A 19,374-nucleotide genomic window follows, 5' to 3' on the forward strand; every position below is an offset into this window, starting at 1 on the left:
AGGTGTTAAAGTCTATTTCCGAGCACAAGTAGAATAATAATTGCGAATAAGATTTACCCAAGTATTCTTTGTATTTGTCAAGGCGAAAGTCTTCGATAGAGCCAGGGATTGTGATCATTTCCTTGTAATCAGAGTACAACAATTTGTGGGCTTCCAGACCACAAAAGTCCTGGAAATTATCAGAGTGTTTTTTCATCGATTCTCGCTTTAACTCAAAATAATCAGCATTTTCTTTGACTGTGACTGGAAGGCGTTTTCCTCTTAAAGGTTTGAAATCACCAAATTCATTGTATGCCACTCTACCAACATTGACTGTTCTCAGTCTTGGTGAGGTTGTTGGTTTTGGTTTGGGTTGTTTACATGCTACTACAACAGTGGTGTTCGTCGAAGCAGTTGACTTTTTTGCTGCTGGCTTCTTGAAATGTTGTTGCCTGTTCGCTTCACGTTGATCATAGTATTCCTGGAGGTTTATTCTACTACTACTAGCTGGTAATCCAAGTGCTGCCCCACAAAATCCACAAAATGAACTTCCAGCTTTTAGTTCTTGTAGCTGGCCGCATGCACTACAGATTTCGCTAAATGCACAGAGCGCGCAGAGCAATTTTTTTCCCCGATAATTTTTCCTATCCGTCATTCCGTGATTCAGGGGGTATTGGGAGGTAGGGTCAGGGTTGCTAGTAACGGCTTGTCACTGTGCCGGGTGCATACTCGGCGCCTTGGGCCCCGCAGGGTTGCTAGTAACGGCTCGAATTTCAGTCAGGTTTAAAAAAGGGGTACTTTTACCCATATTATAATAACACTACCCCCGTCTTTTGCCAGTTCGGTATAATGTGTTATGAATTGCGTGGTTTTGCTGTGCGGCGATGGCTCAACGGACAGAACGCTGGCTTCCGAATCTGAAGGTCTTTCTTTGGTGGTGGTTCGAATCCCACTCGGTGCGAAAATTAGACTCGTCGAAATTGATGGACAAATGATTGACAGGTATGAAAACTCAGTCAGAAATGAGAAAGTAAGTTTCAGAAAGTAGAATAAACAGGTAAGGTGAAAGATAGGAAAGGGAAAATGGGCCGTCGCGCTCTGTGCATTTAGCGAAATGTTGCACTACACTGGACCGCCATGTTTGTTGTTGTTGTATTCGCTCGATAAAATCGGATTACAATATTAAGGTCCGCTAAAATCGGATTCCAATATTTAAGTCCGATATAGAAAATATTTAAATTCATATCCGAATATTTAAATCCGTATTTAGAATATTTAAAGTCGTATTCTACTCATATCTAAATTCATACTCTAATATTTAAATCTGTATTCTGATATTAAAATTCATATTCTAATATTTAAATCTGTATTTTGAATATTTAAATTCATATTTTGATAATAATCGATGAAATCAAGTTGAGGGCCTAAAATTGACATTCTCGCTCGAACTTCAATTTTCGAAAAATGGTAAATTAGCCAAAAGTGCAAAAATATTATGGCACGGATTGTATAAGGCGTTAGGTTCATGCACTAGGGATCCCCGGATCGAATCGGGTCAAGGTCACCTTTAAAATTTTTATACAGGTATTGATATTTCATGTTTTTTTGGGTGTAGATTCCGAAAAATGGGTCCGAAGTCCTGAAAATTTGACGGAAAGGAGCCACGGGACCGTAAATGACCCCCTCCCCTAGCGCCGGACTGGGTGGGTCTCCCTGACTTGAAACTTTCTGGAGACGTCAAGCATATCAAAAGGGAAAAGCATGCTAAATTTCATCACTCAATCGTCACCGATCGCCGGGCTACGGGCTGCGAAAGGTGCGCTGCAGGACGTCCCCGTAAGGACGATTGTCGGGCCGTACGGCGTTTTTAGTCGGTCAAATTTACCGTGCTATAACTTGTCCCCAGGCCCAATGAATCAAAATTTTAATGAAATGAAAAAAACACCCCCAGATATATTCACCCAATGGACAAGTGTGCAGATTTTCAGCCAAATGTGACCATTTTTGACGTCTCCAGGCTGTCAGCCTCGTTTTGGCGCTAAAACTCGTCCGAAGGCCCAAAAAATCAAAATAGAATATCTGAATTCTAACATACAGTTTACCTGGGCAGTGCAGTACCTATGGAATGATTTGGACTGATTTAATCAAGTTTTTTCTAAAAACTAACAACATTCAGGGAGATGCACAATTCCTAAAACTGGTTAACTGTAGTTGGCGTATCAGTTTTGGATATATTATATACGGACAATTACGCGAACTAGTTGGCGTATCAGTTTTGATGTATTATATACGGACAATTATGCGAACTAGTTAGCGTATCAGTTTTGGATATATTATATACGGACAATTACGCGAACTAGTTGGCGTATCAGTTTTGATGTATTATATACGGACAATTACGCGAACTAGTAGGCGTATCAGTTTTGATGTATTATATACGGACAATTATGCGAACTAGTTAGCGTATCAGTTATACCCTGAGTATCAGAGGTTAAGTTTTCAAAGAAAATAGTAACCTCTGAAGACAAATAATAGAAATTCTATCGCGCATGTGTCTAGGCTGCTGGCATCCACTAACGGATTCGTGCTCCTTATAGAGGATGCTTAATAAGCTATATTTCCTTTGTCCAGAGATTTGCCGCCTTTAGCCGATATACGGCTAAAGACATTTTTAGCTGGCGAGTGTCTACAAATATAACATTACGTAATGTTTAAATTTTCTGTGAGGCACCAAATCATAGATTGGAAAATATATTTGGATTTTGAAAAAAAAGTAGGCGGAAGGAAGTTTGCTTGTTTTTCTTCCTCCTTTCTTGTTTAATGTGGAGATTTTGTAAAATATGAGAAATTAGATTTATTGAATTTAAGTGCCCTGATGTATCTTCTGTGTGCACCAACAAAATTTTGCTTCATAAAACTACATTTTGATGCTTTAATTTGGACTTGCATGAGTGTATAATTTTTTACCACACTGGATTCGTTGATCACTTTGGCTCCAGTTTTGTCAGTTCTACAGATATGTTGCAGATTATTTCAAGGTATTCTAGTTATGTATATACAGTACATTTTGGGGGTCATATTGAATATTTCTGACATTACTTCTTTATGATTCTACAAAAGGGAGTGTTGTTGTTCCTTCAACGAGGGCCTTTAAATGTTAAAACAAACAAAGAACTTTTCTTCAGCTTTGGCATTTCACTTTTTAATACTGTGTGGCCTTTGTATCTTTTCAGGTACTTAGCTTCAATTCTTTGAAGAGATTGGAGTGTTTCTGGTTGTTTTCTTTCACTTTTGACTTTTGTGTTTATATTTGTATTTTTTGAGCTTCGACCGAAGAGCTGATGGAAGATAAATTTACAGACCAGATATCTTATAAAAGCAAAAGTCAAAAATAAATCTACAGACTCTACATAATGCGCGCATCAGATTGTTTTTTATCTTTTTTCTGTTTTGTTTTTTTTGGTCTGGGATTCGAATTTCAAATGTAAACATTCCATTGAAAACGTTCGAAACGATCGTTTTTGCGCGCACATCAATGTCAATCAAATTACTCGCCAAGATTTCCTTTGCGAACCGGAAAGCGGTTGGTAGATCATTAAGCAGACCTATACTACCTGTGGTTTTGTAGAGGTCTGCGATTCAGACTAGCATGTGTCAATCTAATCACTGTAGAAAAAATCAAAGATGAAGAGCAAATATTACCATATTAATGTCTAGCAGACTGTATCAGTATGCAGTTTACTATTTACGAATTCCCCAGAAACCTCCAAGTTTAGTTGAAATGAGTTTATTTCGAAAGAAATCTTTTACATGATCCCCAAATGTATAACAGTAATTACACGCTTTTTCTTTTATAAGAATAACTTCTATAAGAATATCAGGGTGAGATTTCGGGTTTAAAACAATAGGCCTATTGTTTAGAACAATAGAAAAATAAGAATAATGCTCACCCTCAACCAAAGTACACCATTCTTATAAAAAAAAAAGCGTGTACTAAACTTTTAATTATGGAAATGTCACTTTAATTGAATCGAAATAATATACAGACTTTATGTTATGATTCTCTATCACTGACTCTTTTTACAAAGCATTGATGACTTTTTGTAAGTTGTGTTTTCAACGACGGGAATAAAAATATCGACTATGACGCTCATCCAAGATCTTGGATGGTCGTCATGGTTACTTTTGTCTTCGCTGATTGCGCGATGAATAGAATCTCGATTCGTCGGCACAGCGTAAATATATGATTTTGAGCTGTGCTTTTCACGGTATATCAGTTATGGATGTATTATATACGGACAATTACGCGAACTAGTTGGCGTATCAGTTTTGATGTATTATATACGGACAATTACGCGAACTAGTTGGCGTATCAGTTTTGATGTATTATATACGGACAATTATGCGAACTAGTTAGCGTATCAGTTATGGATGTATTATATACAGACAATTACGCGAACTAGTTGGCGTATCAGTTTTGATGTATTATATACGGAAAATTACGCGAATTTGTTGGCGTATCAGTTTTGGATATATTTTATACGGACAATTACGCGAACTAGTTGGCGTATTTCCAGATATATCATATAGATATCATTCATGAATATTGCCCTTATGTATTACAATGAGGTGAATACAGTCGCTCTCATATTGTTTTCTGACCAGCCACCAGAACCGTTGGAAAACCAACGGATCCGGCGAGACTCGAACTCACAACCATGCCATTCGCGGGCATTTGCTCTACCATTGAGCTACGGGTCCATGTGGAACCCGATGACCCAATTGCCACTGGGTAGAGCTGGAAGTGAATTCTTGTCTACTGACTGGTCAGAGACGATGAAATTGGGAGAAATCCATCTCCACATTGCTAGTGTGTTGGAATCCACCAACTACTACACTAACGGAAGGTTTGGGCATGCGACCACAGATATTATTCATGAATATTGCCCTTATGTATTACAATGAGGTGAATACAGTCGCTCTCATATTGTTTTCTGACCAGCCACCAGAACCGTTGGAAAACCAACGGATCCGGCGAGACTCGAACTCACAACCATGCCATTCGCGGGCATTTGCTCTACCATTGAGCTACATAAGGGCAATATTCATGAATAATATCTGTGGTCGCATGGCCAAACCTAGACCATGTTATAGTCTAAGACGAATCACTATCAAAGAAAAAAGCCCAAAGCCGAAGAAAATTCACAAACGGGTTTTTTTTGCCGAGAAGAGTTTACAGTCGGTAGAGTTGCCAGTCCATACAATACTGTATTACAGTCTCGACTAATTCCAGAAGGCTGATGTAAATTTTTCCAAGTCGTAATCTCAAATTATATCAGGACGTCAAGTGAAAAATTGGAAATCATGATAACATATTTCAGTAACAGTCTCAATTTATACCAGGGCGTTGGTGAAATATTCCAAGTCATAATCTCAAATTGTACCAGGACGTCAAGTGAAATAAGTTATAATTTCAAATTAAACCAGAACGTCAAGTGAAATATTCCAAGTTATAATCTCAAATTGTGCCAGGACGTCAAGTGAAATATTCCAAGCTGTAATCCCAAATTAAACCAGGACGTGAAGTGAAATATTCCAAGTTATAATCTCAAATTGAACCAGGACGTCAAGTGAAATATTCCAAGCTATAATCCCAAATTAAACCAGGACGTGAAGTGAAATATTCCAAGTTATAATCCCAAATTAAACCAGGACGTCAAGTGAAATATTCCAAGTTATAATCCCAAATTAAATCAGGACTGGCAATTGGGTCATCGGGTTCCACATGGACCCGTAGCTCAATGGTAGAGCAAATGCCCGCGAATGGCATGGTTGTGAGTTCGAGTCTCGCCGGATCCGTTGGTTTTCCAACGGTTCTGGTGGCTGGTCAGAAAACAACATGAGAGCGACTGTATTCACCTCATTGTAATACATAAGGGCAATATTCATGAATAATATCTGTGGTCGTATGCCCAAACCTTCCGTTAGTGTAGTAGACGGTGGATTCCAACACACTAGCAATGTGGAGATGGATTTCTCCCAATTTCATCGTCTCTGACCAGTCAGTAGACAAGAATTCACTTCCAGCTCTACCGAGTGGCAATTGGGTCATCGGGTTCCACATGGACCCGTAGCTCAATCTGGCTCAATGGTAGAGCAAATGCCCGCGAATGGCATGGTTGTGAGTTCGAGTCTCGCCGGATCCGTTGGTTTTCCAATGGTCAGTCAGAAAACAATATGAGAGCGACTGTATTCACCTCATTGTAATATAGATATCAATATTACGCGAACATGTTGGCGTAATTGTCTGTATATATAATATAAAATTAGTTGGCGTAATTGTCTGTATATTATCAATAGATATTGTTAGCGTATTTATTACGCTAATATATGTAATCTCCACTATTCTTATAAAAAAAGCATTTAATTCTTAGAGCATTTAGAAGATTTGACCAATTGTTTGTCGTAAAACGGCTGATGCAATAACGCCAACGCGCTTTATGATGAAATCATAATGAAATTATAGCGCATCCCGAGGCACACATATCATTATAACCTGGTTGTCCGAGACTAAAATCGGGGAAAAAAATGTTTGAAGGTGGGCCAAAGGGTGGGCCAAGGGTAGGCCATATGGCCCGGGCCAGAGAGGTGGGCCAGGTTTTCTACCTACCCGAAATTTAGTGAGAACTGAGTTTCTGCGTAAGATAAGGCAATGCTTAAGTTTTTACAAGATTGGATATGCTTATAAAAAAAAAACGTCTCGTAACTTAAACATCCAAGAAAATTGCGCGTTATAAAAGTCCGCGCTCGCTGACGCTCGCTGTGTAGATACGTTCAAAGCGTGCTGATTCGGACATGGAACTTTTATTTCGCACTCCTGAAATGAGGGCTAGATCATTTAGAGTGGGTAAGAATGGCTAGATGTGTAAACAAAGAATAATCTAAAATCTTTGAATCGCGGATATCTTTATGAATTTTTGTGATGCCAGGATTCATACATTTTAGACTCTTTAGCGCGCTGGAGGTCGAGGTCAAGCGAGCGTAGGATTCTGAGGATTCTGGCAAAACATGACCAAAAGCAGGTCCAGCCATACTGATTGTAATGTGAATTCAATTGAAACTTAATTTTATCAAATTTTGAAGAATGTTTATCACAAATGTTCTGCCAGGGAAGCGATGCTTAATTGTTGATGAACGCACATCGTCTGCAACCAGAAGAAAGAAGGTTGAAAAGCAAACCATTTTTCACCATGGAATTATCCGCAGATCAAATCATCCTCCATCTAAACAGCAGCAAAAAGATTTAGAGGTATTTTTTGTCTGATTTTTTTCTTCAAAAGGTGTCTAAAATACCTACCGTCAACTGCTCTAACTTGGGACTATCTGACAAAACATGGGACGGCAATTCGTCCCCACCATTTCACCGAACCTCCTAAAAGTAATTTGATTTGAGTAAAGGAACGGCTTAAAAATACACGATTTCTCTTTCGATTTTACAGTACATAAGTGAAAATACAGACCAGATATGCAACAGTCCCATGTTTCGACCAACCGTCCCAAGTTAGAGCAGTCAGTCAGGAGTTCTATCCTAATTAAGCATATTTTTTTCGATCGCACGGACTTTCTTAATTAGGATTATCCCTTTGTTTTTCAATCCTAATTAAGAATATATATCGAATTTCCAGTTTTTTTCCAAAAATACAAATTTCCGCAGATTATTATCAGCCTCCAATGAAAGAATTTAGTGTGTAGAGCAGATTTTGAAAGTTTGATACAGTAATATGGATGGAGTCTTCAGTTATGACATTTAGAAAAATGTTCTATTACCCGCCACAAAAACGCGTATAAAACGCGTTTAGCTCTAGGTCACAGTAAATGAATGAACAAAGTAAAAAAACGCAGGTGGTGACAAGAAGAAAAAAAAGCGCGGGTAAAAAAGCGTGGGAAATTATTACGCTTGTAAGTATTCCTAATTAGAACTAACGTGCCTAATTAGGCAGATTTTTACTTATATGGCGTCATTTTAAAGCCCTCCGCCCAAATTTTGTTTTGATTTTTGGCTCAATATATCATCTTTGACCTGCTCTATCTATTGCTCATAGTTAGAATTTGCGGATTTTGTTTGTTGGTGAAGAATCTGAATTTTAAAAATCATATTCTTAATTAGGATTGAAAAACAAAGGGATAATCCTAATTAAGAAAGTCCGTGCGATCGAAAAAAATATGCTTAATTAGGATAGAACTCCTGACTGGCAGTTATAATGGTACTGCTCTTGTCAGTGAAGTCAAGTTTGAAGATATTCTTTATTAGAAAAACAGTTAAAAGCAGTCAAAACGCAATTTACCTTACCTCCTGAGTTTGTCTTTGTTATGCTAAAATATAACAAACCTTTGTCATGCTGTCTAATTACAAAAACCTCCAATCACTACTTCTCCGCCATCTTGTTTCACTTTAAATGCCGTGTTTTAAAATTCCTTAGCTACATTATATGTAGGGAAAAGGTTTTCTCCAGGTTTCTTCAATCCCGGGATTAAACTACGAGGGCAATCAATCGGGTGCATAGTTCTTCGCGCTTCGATGGTGAACAAACGATTTTTCTGTCGTGTTTTAGTCAAGTTTACAATTAAGAGTCATGTCTACCTGAGACCAGGCGTAATCTATCGAATTTTTCGATTATCGAATTAATCGAAACTAATCGAAGCTAATCGAAGCCATTATATTTCGATTAGTCGAAATAATCGAAGCCTAATCGAACTAATTGAGATAAAAAAAACCTTGGAAAATTCGATTAATTCGATAAATAGACCTTTTTTCAAAGAGGCCACCCTGTTGAATAATTATGTAGTCCAGCAGAAAAACAATGATAAAACCATGCATAATTATTACAATACAAATGCATACATACTATCATTGTTTTTATGGCTGGACTACATAATTATTCAACAGGACGTCCTCTTTGAAAAAAGGTCTATTTGATTGGGCTTCGATTAGCTTCGATTATCCTTCGATTAGTTTCGATTATCCTTCGATAAGCTTCGATAAGTTCTATTCCCCAATCTTCTTTTTTGGATTCATGTCCCATTCATGTTCAATGGATGGTCCGCTCAACGATGTGTAAAGCCCGAAGGGCTAGATCTCTAGCTTTTGCTGAAAATTGTGTCGAAGTTAGATAGGAAATCCTATCTAAGTCACGTGACATTATAATAGATTTTCAGCGCTTGACCAATCAGAAGCTTAGCCAATTTTCGGAAACAATAGCAGAAATACTTTTTCCGATATGTACTCACTTTTTCTTGCTTAACCTGAGAACAGATTGTAATTGTTTTCTGCCCACCACGCTGAAGCTCTAAAGGGATGGGCGAAAACAGGGGGGGGGTCAAGCCTCAGGGTACTAAAGCATAGCCGGTGGGGTGGGTGTTTTTCCAAAAAAAATTTGATAAGTACCCGGGTACTTTTTGGGTGGGTGGGGAGCCAAGTTTGTTTAATCAAACAAGTACCCGGGTACTAATTGGGTGGGTCTTATGTGAATTTTCTTTGTAAAATAAGTACCTTGACTCAATTTTGGTGAGTACTGGTGAGTAGTTTTATTTTGTTTTCAAGATAATTTAAGGGCTTTGAGACTTAAGTATTGTTAAAAACCCGTGACATTTTTATTCCATCATTGGATGGTTAAAAATAAGTTACTTCTAGCATAAAATTTGACACGAAGAACAGATAAAAACATGATTCTGCCATATAAAAATATTATCGATGAAAAGAAAGTTTTAAATTGTTTTATATTGTTTATGTAATATCAAAACTTATAGCCCTGCAATACAACTGTCAATCATTTTTAAGAAAACTGATTGGATGATTAATGTCACGTGGCCGGTCAATATTTCTCCATAGTGACCAGTTATGAAATTGACATCATTAAAATGTCAATTACTTTTATTACTTTATTTTTGCAGGGCTATAAATGGATTATTAACCTCAGAAGCCTGTCTCTCTTGCAAAATATCGACCTCGTTCGCTCGTATTGGACCTCGCTTCGCTCGTTCCAATACGTCGCGAACTCGGTCGATATTTTGCCAGAGAGACCGGCTTTTCGGTTAATGATCCATAAATAAAAAGACCTGCCAAGAAAAAGAAATTTAGGGAAAAGTTTTGAAGTGAAAGTGAAAGCCAAGGTCCTGTTTTGTTTGTTTTGATCGAGCTCCATCTGAGTGTTTCCCTTTCCTTCTATTCTATTATGTTTTCACGTGAAATAGTGATGTAATGAACTAATTCTGAGTGTTTATTTTCACTGATATATTTTCTCTCTCTCTCTTACATTTTTTCTTTTCTACTACAAAAACATTCGAAAAGTTTCCTAGACGTTCGAATCTTTTATCAGAAGCTTGTGAATCAGAAGCCCATAAGAAAGCAAAGCTCCTGAAGAGGCTTTTCCTGCGTTTTACTTGGGAAATAATATTTTGCCTTTTGTATACTGTAACTGTACAACATTTTGATGAATACCTAAGTCCTCATTCATTATGATTGCCGAGTAGCTAGTTAAGAAAAAAGAAACAATGTATCACTTGAGAACAAGGTTGATCTCTCAATGTAAACAGAGCACTAAGTACTTTCGAATCATAACAAAACAAAGTGTTCGAACATTTTGAAATAAAAACAAAGAGAAAATTTTTTATTTGTGGATTGACATACTTTGAAATTGACTTTGGTTGGGCTAGAAAGAGATTTTGTATAGTTCTTTTTAAAGGCTTATTAGTTGGGCTAATAGTAAAGGAAAATTAAAATTATCAGTTATAAGGGTGGGTTTAATTTTGATGAGTGTAGAATTGAGAAAGATTAATAAGTAATAAATTTATTTTTTGTAGGTATAGGGTCTAAGAAGGAAAAGTCCTTAAGTACCCGGGTACTTTTTGGGTTGGTATGGGGTCTAGAAGAGAAAAGTCCTTAAGTACCCGGGTACTTTTTGGGTGGGTATAGGGTCTAGAAGGGAAAAGTCATTAAGTACCCGGGTACTTATTTGGGTGGGTGGTATGAGTCAAAAATTTTTTTAGATAAGTACCCTCTCTAGGCTATGCTTTAGTACCCTGAGGCTTGACCCCCCCCCTGGCGAAAACAAACAATCTGACGACTTTGTTGGACGGATTCATGCGAGACCGCGTTCAAAACATCCTGGAAACTAGCGACACCGCTTCAAAATTTGTTTTGATTTTGCTGCAAAGGATTATGGGTAGATTATTTTTGATAGATTTGGCGGGTGAGAAATGGCTCAAATGGGGCGCCATTTTTACAACGAGCACCTTGTTGTAAAACTTTCAAAGCGGTATGGCCAATGTCCACAGATGTATATTTCGCATCGTACCTTTAGAGCAAAGCGTTTCGATAGCGAAATTCACACCTGGAGCAGGTAATTTCTTGCTTGGAAGAGCTTGAAGCACGAGATTTAGCCCTTCGGGCTTTACAGAAATCTGTGGGTCCGCTCCTTTAGAGCTTTACCTATCAGGGGGGGGTCGGGCTCAAAATCGGTGAAACGATAAGGCATCCAGGATGACCGTCCGGCCGTCACACGAACCATTCGGCCGTTTAACTGAAACGAGCAGCCGGCCGTCGAACTGAACCTCCGGCCATCGAACCAAGCACCTGGCCGCCGGAGCGTGCGGCCGCTAGCCCGCGGGGTCCACTTAAAGCTTTTTTATAGACTTGCTTAGGTGGGCTGTAAAACAGTCCGGTAGATTTTAGTTGTTTTTGGAAGGTAAGAACAGGATAAAGCAATGTTTTTATTTGCAATACGGTATTGCAAATCTGCTGGGTATTGATATTGATGATATAGATGTTTCTCATTTTTAAACTCCAAGTGCTCCAAGTAGTTTTTTTGTGAATTGGATTTTTAGTGTTTTTCTTAATAACAGAACACGAATATTCTGCAGGCGTCACACGCGGGAAAAACTTTGAAGATAGAAAATAAAGAAATTTATCATTTTGGTACTTTGCATCATACTTACACGGTGTAAAAATGGACAAACTAAATTAAAATACAGCAAGTTGATAAAAACATAATGTGTAAGACTTTTAAATTTATATAACTTGTAACTGTAAAATAAAAGCCGAAGTTGGCAACCTTCATAAATAAAAAATCAAAATGTTGGTTAATTCAGGTTGATTTGACTTGAAAAAGATTGAAGTGCCCAAGGTTATATGCTTAAAAAAATAAAAAAAATGTCTATTTACGCGATTCTGCCTCCCGTAGTAAAGCAATCAAACTTTTCTTTGATGCGTTTTTGCGAAACTTAATGTTCATAGAGATCAGTTTGAGTTTCATGAGCTGAACATCCATTTGCTCGTTGTCTGTATTTTTTTGGGGGACAGCGACTGTAGCTTTTGATGCTAACATGTCATTTTTCTTTTTTTCTAGAGCATCCAAGTCCGTTTGTCCTAGAGATGTCCGTCGAACCTTTGCACCAACTCAACCCCTTTGAACATTTGATATGTGATTGATTTCGTTGGTTCTAGTGTTGGTGAAGGAGCATTTGATGACAGAGAAAGACACCAAACAAAAAATGATATTTGATATTTTTCAAATTGCTAATTTCAGAATTTTCTGTTCAAAATATGGCTTATTTTGCCCTAAAAATACCAATTTTCGGGTAATTTCTTTCAATCATAAAAATATTTGTTTTTCACGGATTTGCCAAAAAACAGCGAAATTAAATTCTGCTAAAATTTCTTCCCGCCGAAAATTTCTTCCCTTAAGGTATTCCAAAATCTCCTATTTATTGCACGTATTGGCCTTAATATTACGGTCGAATTTTAATCGATAAGTCATTGCTATCAAGTAAAAGCTGTTGAGTATTGCTTCAACGGTCGTACTTAGCTTAAATCTTCTGATTTCTGCATTGCCTTAAATTGCCACGGCACTCCTTTCCAATGCGAATCGTAGACTAGAAAGAAATAGAGAAAGATGTCACATTATAGCGTGCTTGACTATCACCACACATGAGTATGATTACTGTACGTGATTTGGAAATTTCCTCTAACAAATCGAGCTTCAGGCCCCAGTCATCCCTGAGTTGACGATAGGTTTTTATCCAAATTTAAAATCACCGAGGAACCAAATCGTGGAAAATTCTGTGGTTCACACATTCATCACATTTTTTCACGATCGGCTTACGACGATTCGTCTGTTCACTTGTCAAGCGCCCTTTTAAAAATGAGTGATTTGCCGCCTGCTGAAAACGCCTGCAGAAAAACAAGCCAAACCTAATCAGAACGAAGAGAAGCGCGGTGAATGTTCCGAATGTTATATATTATTTTCCATTGCGTCTTCAATGTTTTGTTCTCTTCGATCGAAGTCTAAAAAAAGAGAAAATATGATAAAGATCAAACATTAATCAAAGCTATCAAACACTTATCGAAGCTTATCGAAGATTATCGAACTTAATCGAAACCTATCGAAAGTTAATCGAAGTTATCGAACATAATCGAATATATCGATAGCTAATCGAATTGATCGAATGGTAATCGAACTAATTGAGAAAAACCTTGGAAAATTCGATTACGGCTCGATAGTTTCGATTAATCGAAGCCTAATCGAAGTATTAATTTCGATTAGTTTCGATAAATTCGATTAAAAATCGAATTCGATTTTGTTCGATAGATTACGCCTGGCTGAGAACGATCTCGATTATCGGTTCACCCAGTGGTCCCTATAAAAGGCAACGAATGAATCAAAAAAAATTGTCATGAAACTAATTTTGCGGTAGGGCTTCATTAGATTATTGAGCTTATCTTTAGATAGAAGTCAACGACCTTAAATAGGGGTGTATGACAAAATTATTTTACTAGAAGAAAAGATATATATTAAAATGGTATAAAGGATGACGATAAAACCAGGTGAAACATTCGAGAACGAAATACATTTTCCTAATTAATGTTGTATGTGCAATATGACCATGCGTTGACTTCTCGATCCGGGATACTTGATAGCTGATAGCTCTAGAAAGAAAAGCAATATATTAAAATTATTTTAATCTTCAACTGGCAAAACCACATCTTAATACCGATCAAATATGAAACAGTTGACACACAACGCGTTTCAAAACCTTTCTAACATTTTTAAATGTCCATCATGTGGCGTTAGAAGATCTTTACAGTCCCCATACCGGTGAAATTCTGTACTCAAATACCTTACGTATCTGCCGCTTTAGGTGGATTAAACATCGCGTGGAGTAATTGAAAATGGCATCGACCTCTAACTTCGCGTGTAGTAACTGAAAATGGCAGCGACCTCTAACGTTAGAGGTCGATGAAAATGGTAAATTTGTAATTTTAATGAGTTTTGGCCCTTTTCGCAAAACTTAGTTCTTGCTATAAATTGACAATCCGTTAAAACTAAAGAAATTTGGTGAAATCTAGTGAAGCGAATTTTTTTAAATTCTCAATTCTCTAAAAAAAAGTACATGCAAAAATTAATCGACTTAGGGTAATAATAGCGGTATTCTAAGTCCCGTCATTAAGACAAAAGTGACGAGAAAGTAAAAAGTCCCACTCGCACAAGACAGAGATGTAATGTGTATTCCGACAAGGACACGATATGTATTTCCTTCGTTGTGAGACAGGGAGATAGGAAAGCAAAACATCACTCGCACACTCGCATGAGACAGGGATGTAATATGGTCTATTTCCTTTGTTGTGACACAGGGAGGTGCGAGAGGCAGGAGAGCTAAAATACCACTCGCGTGATACAGGCTGCATCATTTGAAACATTCAGGCGTGTGGTCAATCACACTCCTAAAATCTTAATTTTAGTAATTTAGGCGTGTGATAAGGAGTGCTATGCACAACTTTCAGTTATGAAACTTACTTTATGGGGTGTGATTGATCGCACTCAAGCAAAAAATTTCAAACATGGAAACCGAACAATTGTGTTGGAAAACAATTTTAGGTGTGTGTGGAGGTGTGCGCGTGCTATCGCACGCCTCAAATGATGCAGCCTGGTGATACAGGGATAATACGTATCTGATAAAATAATATTTCTTCCCACTATTTTACCGAGCTTTTTACGTTGCCTTAATATACATTATTGCTTGTGAGAAAGCATAAAAAAGCAAGCTTTTATCCCCTATTGATCGTGATATAAAGAGGGCCTTAGATAATATCCTTGAACTCATTCGCATGTCAATGACCTTCTTAAAGTAACTCTCACAGGAATCTGCAAAGACGTCATCCTAATAGACGTAATAAAAAACTTAGCATTGTTGAAAGAATAACTTTTCGTAATCACTTGGGAATATAATTACTACTTGCATCGTGTTTACGTCATATTTCTCATCTTTTCACTTTTTCTACCGTGTAGGAGTGCCAAACATGAGATTTCTATAAGGAAATTTGAAAAACTTCACCGCAGAAATATTTTCAATATTTTGCCCAATTTTTCGACTGCAAGTTGTGGGAAAGCAGAAATATATATCAATGTGTTCCTTATAAGAGCCGCTAAACGAATATCGTATTTTTGTTTTCACCACAACGTGTTATTGAATGTTTTAAGTACTTTTTGTTTTTTAAGCCTTTGATCTTTCTTTTTTTTCTTTTGTTTAGCGTGGCGCTAAATGATGTGATTACTCATTTTTTCGTCGTTTAAATTATGACAGTGTGCTCGACTGAATAGTATGTAAGTATTTTGCTTATCAAAACCTAAAGATTTCCAGGGGGTTTTATTTACTTTGCATGACGATAATTAAGCCTACAAAACACAGAGAAAAAAAACCAACATAGAACAGGTGTATTTTGTGATGTAGAATATGATAGCGTGAATCTTTTTGAAATTCTATGTCAGGATTTTTTCTCAATGCCCCGTAACTATGCCCGGGGTACCCGTTGCTAAGACCTTATGTTAAAAACGAAAGCGATTACGGCAAAAAGTAGCAATTTTCGTAATACCTCAAATATTGATACTTGACTGTACTGCTTGTTAGCTCTTATTTATTGTTTTGAACATAGAAGCTCTGAAAGGGATGTGAGAAAAGAATTTAACTATTTATATTTTTGACATAGACAAAACAAAAAGTAAAATCAGAGAAAACACGTACTATATGATGCAAAAGGAGTATTACCTTAAGGGAAAGTCAATCTTTGCGGGACTTATTTTCGCAACTAACTCCGACTCTAAATTTTCGTGAGGATTTAATTTCGCGAATTGCTGAATTTTTTCAGATTTTCACTTTTTTTTTAGTTTGATTACGAGATTTTGTGTGTACAGTAGAGTCTCTATAACCCAAATGGCTAAGAGGAATGAAAATTTATACCCTTAAGGTACATAATTTCAGTGTCAGGATAATCTGATAGCGTATCAATGACCTATAAACCTATGCATGAGTTGTTTTCTTGTCACCAAAAACCACCAGTAAACCACTCCAGGTGGTATTATAAATAAATTATGTAAGATCCATAGCAGGCAGCTAAAAGTGCTTCCAAATTCAAAATTCGAAGCCATCTTATTAAGAGCTCTTAAAAGCTAGTGTTTATATTGGAAAGAGTAAAAGTTTTTTGGCTTTCAAATTCAGAAATGACAGTTTTTCAGGGAATATCAAGGAATGTCATTTCTATTTTTCAGTAAAATTTGAGAGGTTGAAGTATCACACTTTCTTTATTATTTTAAAGATTTTTTCAAAAAATGGCTCTTAAAAAAATCACAATGACAAGAACTTCAAAATAACATTGAATTTAGGCAAAATTTAAGAATCTTAATATTTTAAATTTATTTTATAGCTCTTAATTGAACACACTGATGGCTCAAGCAAAAAATTTCAAACATGGAAACCGAACAATTGTGTTGGAAAACAATTTTTTATTGAATATCTTATCGTTGAAGTTTTGGTTGAAGGACAACGTTGCCTCGCTCTTGTAAGTTTTTTCCCAAGATTTCTACCTTATTGATGACAAACCCATACCATTTTTTCCTTTCTGTTAAAAACTTTAGCTAATTTTCTCTTTATTCACATTGAACTATCACCTAGTCCCCTACAACAGTAGGTCCATCTGGTTACAGGCTAAAATCAGCATTGAGAATATATTTATATTCATTTATTTAGACATTTATGCCATTTGATGAAGACAGCGATACTTCTGATCATATTTATTTGCAATATTTTGGAACAAAGAAAGTGTAAGTTTTCATCAGATATCTTTAAGACAAAACAAATGGAATTCTGGGGCATATTGATGTCATAGAGACCTATTGCTGTCATGCCTAACTTTGTTGGATCTAAATTTGGTAGTTAACTCTTAATTAATGACCTCTCCCCATTTTATGACTTTTTGCCAAAAAGTGTTTTAAAAACATTCTTTTTTCTAGGGAATCACTAAAATCTAAAATCACTTTCTAAAATCACCCCAACATCACGTAATTATGACCACCCCCCCCCCCCCCATTAATTTCATTATTTTTTAAGGTCCATCTCCCCCGCCTATTCTACCACCCCCTACAATTAAGCACAGAAGAGTATGATTCTTTAATTTTTAAGCATTTTTTTGTTTTATAGTGAGAAGATTTCCAAATCCTTGCTGATTCCATATAAAAATTTTGTAACTAACAAGGTATACTTTTTAAACAAAAATAGAATAATCATTTCTATTACGTTTAAAGTTTATTATTATTTAGGCAAATACTTTTTTATTTATTGGTTTACGGATCCGCCGACGTTATTTTTGCCAAAATAAATAAAAAATAAAATAGAGATTTCAAAAGCTTTTATTTACTTTTTCTCCTCCGACCTTCAAAAAAGAAGAAATAAATAAAAAACTTTTACTTAAACAGGAAAACAAAAGAAAAGAAGAGAAAGAGATAGGGGTTAAATGATCTAACACAGCTGTGCCCTATTCTGCCAATGTAAAGATATTTTGATCCTTCCCTTAATGTCAGGGAACTTCCCTGTGGAATTTCCCTATCCACATAAAATAAACTAAATAGATCAAACAATAAAATGGTCACTTTATTGTTTTTTTTATTTGTTCTCAGAAAGGAGTTAGAGTGTACTAAAATGCAACATAATTTTAAGAGCTCAAATTTACTTGCAATCCCTAGCTTTAATTTATATTTTAATTTATATGTCTCTTCAAAACATTTCTTTTAATTCTTTTACAGGACTCAAGATCAAAATCTAGTAATTATAGGTATTATCAACTAGAAGATTGTGCACAATGGTTTCAGTCCTTAAAAATGGAATTGATACTTTTCAAAAGTAAGCTTTGACCTCTCTTTTGATCTTTCAATAAGCAGGAAGATGAAAAACAAAACATAAAAAAGCGACAAAAATTTCATACAATATGAGAAATATTTTTCTCGCTCAGATTTTTCAATATTTTCCTCATCTGAAGGCAATTCCATATTGCACTCTGTATTGTGAGGTAACGATGATTAAATCTTCAAGCCTATTGAAGCATTTTTCAATTATTTATAATAATCTACAATTAGAAGAACCTGTGCTAGAAACCATTCCGTTGCAGCTTCTGCATATGCGATATACTTCTAGCTGCCTCTAGTCAGATATGATCGTTTATCCTTGTTTAATGATTTTCTTTTAGGTTTGTATGCTGTTTCACCCTGCTCAGTTAAAGTGTTCAAGTAAGATTTCACTTGTACTTACTTTTTGAAAAATAGCTGATAGATTCAATGAAACTAAAGCTATTTAACCTGATTTAACCAAATTTTATAGGATCCTTTTCAAAAAATATTGTTTTACACTATTTTGAATGTATGCATCGAAAATTTATCTTTTCATGTATCTTTTTATTAATCTTTGTTATTTAAAAATATTTTATACCAGCAACAAGTCCGGCAATCAATTAGAAGGAACGATATCAAAGCATAACATTATTAATAGGGTAAGTTTTTATTTTTTGATCACTTGCTTGCTGAAGTAGTATTTTTTAATCAGCATCCAATTAATGAGCAATATGTAGTTTGAAAAATATGATTTGAAAGTTTTCTTCTCCAAGTATTTTGGTATTTGATTGTTTAGGAACATTGCTTTTTTATATAACTAATCGCAGTAGGTAATAAATGTATACTTTCTCAAATTACTGTAGACAATAAAATAACAAAATAATTATTTAGATTGAATTAACAAAATTCTTTTTTTTCAGACAATAGATGTTATCGTGAGAGATAGCAAAAATGTTACAGTGGACCTACATCTTGATCAGATTGAGTTCAATTACACTAGTAGTAAGTTTTGGCTGTTTTGAAAGTTTGAAATATTTAGAAATTGTTCTTTTTTTATCTCTCTAATATTCCTTGTCCTTGAGTCAAAACCATTTGAAGTTAGCTTTCCTCAAAAGTTTCTGTATTTTGTTAAAATTTTCTCTTAGTTTTTGAACTATCAAATTGAATAAATGCTTGACTTAAT

At 36.0% G+C, this 19,374-nt stretch overlaps 1 protein-coding gene across 4 annotated transcripts in view; it reads left to right on the top strand.

The window, feature by feature from the left end:
- Nucleotides 1–6,998: 6,998 nt before the first annotated feature.
- The window catches only part of LOC136818047 (lysine-specific demethylase 3A-like), a 57,475-nt gene continuing 45,099 nt past the window's right edge, over nucleotides 6,999–19,374 (top strand). Inside the window, exons 1-9 of one of the 4 annotated variants that reach the window (XM_067074408.1) lie at nucleotides 7,196–7,288; nucleotides 12,384–12,615; nucleotides 16,736–16,870; nucleotides 17,059–17,132; nucleotides 17,509–17,563; nucleotides 18,111–18,207; nucleotides 18,551–18,590; nucleotides 18,793–18,850; nucleotides 19,112–19,193. In XM_067074408.1, the coding sequence (XP_066930509.1) occupies nucleotides 12,502–12,615; nucleotides 16,736–16,870; nucleotides 17,059–17,132; nucleotides 17,509–17,563; nucleotides 18,111–18,207; nucleotides 18,551–18,590; nucleotides 18,793–18,850; nucleotides 19,112–19,193 (655 nt within the window). In that variant the 5' untranslated portion in view covers nucleotides 7,196–7,288; nucleotides 12,384–12,501. Of the gene's footprint in view, nucleotides 7,289–12,383; nucleotides 12,616–12,642; nucleotides 16,280–16,735; nucleotides 16,871–17,058; nucleotides 17,133–17,508; nucleotides 17,564–18,110; nucleotides 18,208–18,550; nucleotides 18,591–18,792; nucleotides 18,851–19,111; nucleotides 19,194–19,374 lie in introns of those variants that run through there. The other 3 variants (XM_067074409.1, XM_067074407.1, XM_067074410.1) reach the window with 3 other exon arrangements.

Source organism: Clytia hemisphaerica, unplaced genomic scaffold (assembly GCF_902728285.1).
Source record: "Clytia hemisphaerica strain Z4C2 unplaced genomic scaffold, Clytia hemisphaerica genome assembly, whole genome shotgun sequence".
In the NCBI taxonomy this organism is placed as follows: domain Eukaryota; kingdom Metazoa; phylum Cnidaria; class Hydrozoa; order Leptothecata; family Clytiidae; genus Clytia; species Clytia hemisphaerica.